At 38.3% G+C, this 6,856-nt stretch overlaps 1 protein-coding gene across 1 annotated transcript; it reads left to right on the plus strand.

Annotated features, from left to right (window-relative positions):
• Nucleotides 1–287: 287 nt before the first annotated feature.
• LOC132034961 (uncharacterized) lies at nucleotides 288–719 on the plus strand. The gene has a single exon (XM_059425284.1). It carries the CDS (start codon nucleotides 288–290, stop codon nucleotides 717–719), a length of 432 nt encoding a protein of 143 aa, XP_059281267.1.
• The last annotated feature ends 6,137 nt before the right edge of the window (nucleotides 720–6,856 follow it).

The following is a 6,856-nucleotide window of genomic DNA, read 5'->3' on the forward strand; positions in this document are numbered from 1 at the left end:
AGAAGAGCTATAAGAGCTCTAGCTAGGGAAGAGAGTGACCAAAGGGAGAACTTGTTTCATGCAAGGTGTGAAATTGTGGATAAGGTGTGTTCGTTAATCATTGATGGTGGGAGTTGCACTAATGCCTTTAGCCAATTTTTGGTTGAGAGTATGAAATTCCCCATCCGTAAGCACACTAGTCCCTATAAACTCTAATGGTTCAATTAGTGTGGTGAGATGAGGGTCAACAAGCAAGCCGTTATCAAATTTAGCATTGGCAAGATAAGATTTTGTGTGATGTGGTACCAATGCAAGCTTGCCATCTATTTCTTGGAAGACCTTGGCAATTTGATGTGGATGCTAAACATAATGGGAGAACTAACAAATACTCATTTGTGGTCAAGGGGAAGAAGTACATTCTTAATTCACTAACCACTTACCAAGTGAGTGAGGATTATAGAGTGATGAGGGAGCTTCGGGAGAAGTATCAAAAAGAAGAAAAGGAGAAGAGTGAGAGGGAGACCTTGTTGGTCATAGGTGGAGAGGGAACGTCTCAAGATGGTTCCAAGAAATGTTTATTAGCCAAACCAAGTAATTGCTTAAAAGGGGTTGATGAGAGACACTCCTTGGTGTGTCTTGTCAATAAATATCTTCTCCTAAATGCTAACCAAGCTACTAGCACTTTACCTAGTAGTAAATCTTCTCTTTTGCTGGAATATGAAACATTGTTCTCAAAATAAATGCCCGATGTCTTACCTCCCTTAAGAGGTATTGAGCACCAAATTGACTTTGTATCGGGTTTTCAAATCCCGAACAAGCCGGCATATAGGAGCAATACGGAGGAAACAAAGGAATTGCAAAGGCAAGTTGAGGAGCTACTCAAGAAGGGTCTAGTCAAGGAGAGCCTTAGTCCATGTGCCGTACCGGTGATTCTTGTCCCAAAGAAAGATGGCACTTGGAGGATGTGCATTGATTGTAGAGCGGTCAACAAAATCACGATAAAGTATCGACATCCTATCCCTGGACTTGATGACATGTTGGATAAGCTTTGTGGCTCAAGTGTGTTTTCTAAAATTGATCTTAGGAGTGGCTATCACCAAATTTGTATGAATCCTGGTGATGAATGGAAAACGGCCTTCAAGACCAAGTTTGGTCTCTATGAGTGGCTTGTTATGCCATTCGGCCTAACCAATGCACTGTAACACCCCGTACCTTCGAGCTAAGGTTTGAACTGTATTATAGGGACATCATGGAACTAAGATGGGAAGTGTTTTGAAATACCTTTCCATTCATATAAAGATCAGCTCAATCAGAGTTATGTACAAAAAATTATTCATGTTTTACTAAAGAGCTCTTTAGTGGTGCTCATCCACGGGCATGCAACGTGTATAGGTTGACGTCCTCAGGCTATGTCTCACTCAGACGAATAGTGAAGCAAAGTCCAAAATGCTCACCTTGACGTGCGCACGCTGCTGGGCACACAAAACGTCCACCTTGATGTGCGATCCCTGCAACTTTTTTAAGTGCGTTTTTCATGATTTTTCATTCCATTCTTCACTTCTTCAAACCCTAGCATGAATTTTCTCTCCTCTCCTCATCCTCCCACATCAAGGTAAGGTTCTTCCATGTACTTCTAAGTAATTCTAACGATTATACATGAATTCTAAGCGAAATCCTACTCAACAATCCTAAGGTTTTCAAGAAAATCCTTCTCAAGAGTTCAAGTGAAGGAATTGGAGTTCTTCATCAAATTTTTGGATTTTTCCTTTGGGTTTGAAAGCTAATAAGTTATGCAAGACTTTCCTATTCCAATCGATTATAGCTTTGAATTGGTGATTATGGACTCTAACTCCTTGAGATATAAGTTAATGGGTTAGATAGTAAGAAACGTATGACCTATTGTATGGTTTGGATTGTTGACTTTGGGTTGTTGTAATCATATAGGTGATGAAGAATGATATTAATTATACCTATTTGAGATTGTAGAATCACCTAGAAGCAAAAGGTTGGGTAATTGGATAAAGAAATACCATTAATAAGGGTTGTGGTGCTTTATGCCCACAAGGTGTTTGACAAAATGCCTAGATGACCAAAATATGAGTTATAGTGCTAATATTGGTTCCTTTTAATATATATATTGATATAGATTATCACTGAAGGAGGTGACGAATGTTGTACTACGCTCAAAAGTAGGAAGTTAAGGTATGTGAGGCTAACTATCTACGTTAGGGAATGTTCATGATTCTCCCTACACCTCATTCTTCATACTTGTCAGTAATTTGATTCAGAATACAGTTTAGCCCTAGTTTCATGATATGTTGTAGAACTGTTATATTCTAGGATTGCAGTTTCAAAATTCGTTCATGGTTGTCAATTTGAATATCATGAACTCAACATGTAATCTTTATAGACTTGTGTATTGTTACCACATGAGTCTCAGTCTAGAAATTTAGTATGCTCAGAAACAGTCAATGTTTTCAGTTTAGTTCCAGCATGTCTATTTCAATTCAGTATTGTTCATTGTTGTTATGGTCTCAGTCTTTATTAATTAATCATAATTGAACATATGTGATTTGCCCAAGGGCACAGTCTGTATACGTATACCTAGCCAAGGCCAGTGACTGACGCATTACTAGGCTAAGGCTATAGCGTGCATTTATTATTGGGCCAAGGCCCCACATATACAAACACAGATAAAATAGATGATTCAGATACAGAGCAGGGAGTATTCATATACCTACTTCCTTTGCTATTACAGTTTACAGTTATCAGTTTTAGTTTCAGTTTCAGTACTTTATTGTTTCCAGTTGCTTTACATTCCAATACAATTCAAATATGCTGATGTCCCTTTTTATTACTTGGGGGCCTGCATCGCAATGACATACAGGTTGATGACTCAACTACTTAGGAGTGCTCGTATCAGCTACTTTGGTGAGCCCAGTTTCCTTCGGGGCGATATCAGTCATGCAGTCCTTACAACTTTTCTAGACAATTATCTTTCAATATTCATTAGAGGCTTCATAAACATAGGCAGTCAGTTAGCTATTAGTAGACTTTGTTATGTTAGCCTTTTTGGCAGTCATGTTCAGATGTTTTAACATGTTTTTGTTTTAGCCTTGTCGGCTACCTTCAGATTTTTAGACTTACTCAGTTTATGTCTTTAAATGATATCAGTCAGACCTTTAGTGTATCAGCATGTGTTTAGTTATTTTCCACATTCAGTTATGTTTTGATATCACATGTTGAGTCGCCCACGATTGGTTCGCTCGGTCACACGCAATCGAGCCGGTGTCGTGTTACATCCAGGCCCAGGTTCGGGGCGTGACATGCACCTATCACTTTCATGCGCTTAATGAACCATGTTTTAAAACCCTTTATCAATAACTTTGATGTTGTCTATTTTGATGATATTCTTGTGTATAGCAAATCTATGGAAGAACATGTGAGCCATTTGAGACAAGTGGTTGATGTCTTATTGATTGAAAAGTTGTTTGCAAATATCAAGAAGTGTGCTTTTGGGGTTGATAAAGTGGTGTTCTTGGGCTTTGTGTGAGTGTTAATAGTGTTGAGGTTGATGAAGAGAAGGTGGAGTCCATTAGAACTTGGCCAACTCCCAATGACCAAATGATAAAAGAAGATGTTCCTTTTGTGTAAGGAGTTTCCATGAGTTGGCAAGTTTCTATAGAAGATTTGTGAAGGGCTTTAGTACAATTGCCTGCAAGAAGGAAAACCATTAGCAATGACCGAATTGATAAAAGAAGATGTTCCTTTTGTGTGGGGAGATGAGCAAGAAAGGGCATTCAAGATATGCCAATTGAAGTCTATGTTGAGTTCGGCACCTTTGTTGCAATTGCCAAATTTTGAAATGACGTTTGAAGTAGAGTGTGATGCTTCCAGAGTTGGCATACGTGGTGTCTTGATGCAAGAAGGAAAACCACTGGCTTATTTTAGTGAGAAGCTTAAGGGGGCATTTTGAATGAACAATTCTATTGGCCCAGTATGTGGCATGATGTGGAAAAGCTATGTGATCAATGTTTGGAATACAAGCAAGCCAAGTCCAACACTCGGGCCCAAGGTATATATACTCCCCTTCGTACTCTTATTGGTCCTTGGATAGATATTTCTATGAATTTTGTGTTGGGTCTTCCAAGAAGCAAAAGGGGTATTGATAGCATTTTTGTTGTGGTAGATAGGTTCTCAAAGATGTCTCATTTTATACCATGCCATAAATGTGATGATGCATCTCATGTAGCATCTTTGTTTGTGAATCATGTGCTTAAATTGCATGGAGTTCCTAAAATTATTGTTAGTGATAGGGATTCTAAATTTCTTAGCCATTTTTGGAAGAGTCTTTGGGGTGCACTTGGCACCAAGCTCATGTTTTCTACTTCTTGCCACCCTCAAACGGATGGGCAAACCGAAGTTGTAAATAGGACTCTTGGAAGCATGCTTAGGTGTATGATTAGAAGAAAGCCTACTTGATTAGAAGAAAGCCTACTTCTTGGGAGGATTGTTTTTCTTTGATTGAATTTGCTTATAATTGTTCTCTACATACTTCTATTGGCATGACTCCATTTAAAGTTTGCTATGGCTTTAATCCTTTAATTCCCTTAACCTTAACCCCCTTGTCTAGTGTTGTTGTGAGTATAAATGCAAAATAAAGGGCAGCCGAAATGTTGAAAATCCATGCTAAGGTCAATGAGAACATTGACAAGATCAACACCAAGGTAGCAAAGAGGCAAAAACGTTGGAGGAAGAAGATAGAATTCCAACCCAATGATTGGGTTTGGATCCATTTTCGAAAGAAAGGATTTCCTTAATTGAGGAAAGGCAAGTTGAGTTTCACAATTAACAGAAAAGAGATATGGTCCCTTCAAAGTCCTTGAGAAGATCAATGATAATGCCTACAAGATTGACTTACCAAGTGAGTATAATGTTCATAATATTTTTGTAAGTGATCTTTTTCTTGTGTTGTAGGTGGTCCTTTAGATTCGAGGACGGATCTTCTCCAAGAAGGGGAGAATGATATGACCCCACTAGCTCAAGGCCATTCACTAGGAGCCAAGCAAAGGAGCTTGAAGACCTTCAAGCTCTATTCATAAAGAAAGAAGCATTTGAGGAGCTAGAAGAGAAGATCTCAAGAGTCTACAATATTTAGAAGGTGGCTTGGGAAGATTTTGAGAAGACATCTCAAAGTGGCTAAAAGTGCAAGAGGGTGCAAACTGTGGTCGTTTGATGCAAATCTCGACCAAGAATGCAATTCAAGGTCAAGAGTACAATTGGAGGCCACATTTGCAAGTTTTAGTCATTTAGATAGTTGAAGACCCATATTGGGGGTATTTTTGCAAAGAGCCACTTTTGGCCCTTTGTTGTAAGCCCTAACCTATAAATAGGAGACTTGTCTCATTTTTCATTCCTAAGATTGAATTATGATGATAAGAGATACTCTTTGAGTGATAGATTGTTTAGCTAGGATTAGCTTAATTTTAGTGTTAGAATGATGGTGGATTCCATTGTTGGTTGTAGAACCTTTTATTTCCAATGAATTCATGAAGATTGTTCATTTTTGTGGATTTTAAGTGAACTTCTTGTCTTGATTCATATTGCTTTGGTTCCTTTGGGTGTTTGAATTCAAATTAGAAGGGTCTAGGTTTAATATACCTAGATTTGTCTCTAGGATTTCCCCCATTCGGGTCAAGTAGCTATCCCTCTATTTCTCATCCCTTTTCTTTGTATCCTTTAATTTTCCGTATTTGAATTAATTTGGCTTCATCCCCAAATCAATTCGTTATCATTTTGTATTAGAACAAGGTAGAGGGATCATTCCATTGATTAAAAAAAACAAAAAAAAATCAGGATTTTTGTTGTTTTGTTGTTGGATTTGAGGTTAGAATCGAGTTTGTTACTATCAACAACCTCTAAATTCGAAGTTGCATGTGATTTGGTTAAGTTTGAAGTGAATTACCATTGTTGAGCTTTGAAGCCTTGAAAAACTCAAAAGTGGGTTTGGTGATTGAGTTGAAATTGAAGCTAATTGGTTAGTGGCCTTTGTTCTCCATATCAAAATGAGCTTAGATTTGAAAATTGGAGGAAAAACGAGTTGATTTGGTCCTAGATTGCATTTGGGTGTTCTTGGTATTCTTAAGAACATTCATATCTTCATATTGGAGAAGAAGACCAAAGAAGAAGGTTTGATACAAAAGTTTTTTCAAGGACAAGTGAAAAGTTGTTTGTTGGGCCAAAAAGGGCAAGTCCTAGGTTGTGTGGGGCCCAAGACATCATCAGATCCAAGAAATTCAGCCCAAAGTTCGAGAAAATGAAGTACAGGGTGCGAGTTTTGACCACGCGTCGCACGGCCAACACACGAGTTAGGCACGCGCTGCACGTACGATGCACGACCATCGTACAAGGGTCAAAATTTTCCAAAATTTTCTGATTCTCTGCAAGGCGCGTGTTGCACATATTCAGAGAGGGGTATTTCGTGCGATCATTGTGCGATGCATGACCATCGCACGATTCTAAAATTTCCAATTTTTTTTCTAAGTGTTAGATTCAGAGAGGGGTGTTTTGTGCGCTGCTTAGCGGCGCACAGCCAGCACACGTCCATCAAAAAATCTGTCTAAGTGTCAAAAATAGTTTGATTCTTTCTTAACTTCTTCTCTTTGATTCTTACAACTATTTAACAACTAGTAATCGATCTTATTAGTTGCTAACTAGTTCTTGAGTCCGAATTCATTTTGTGCTAATTCTTCTTATGTTTTTCCATTTATTTCGTTGAAAACTTCTTTGGTTCTCGTCCATTTTTTTTTGAGTCGTCCTTCTTTCATCTTCACAAGAATCCATTCTTCCATAGAGTATAAGCAACCGGATGAATTTG

The sequence above is a fragment of the Lycium ferocissimum genome, chromosome 10, assembly GCF_029784015.1.
Source record: "Lycium ferocissimum isolate CSIRO_LF1 chromosome 10, AGI_CSIRO_Lferr_CH_V1, whole genome shotgun sequence".
In the NCBI taxonomy this organism is placed as follows: domain Eukaryota; kingdom Viridiplantae; phylum Streptophyta; class Magnoliopsida; order Solanales; family Solanaceae; genus Lycium; species Lycium ferocissimum.

Coding starts and splice junctions, on each gene's coding strand:
- LOC132034961 (XM_059425284.1), top strand. CDS start 288: ATGCAAGCTTGCCATCTATTTCTTGGAAGACCTTGGCAATTTGATGTG.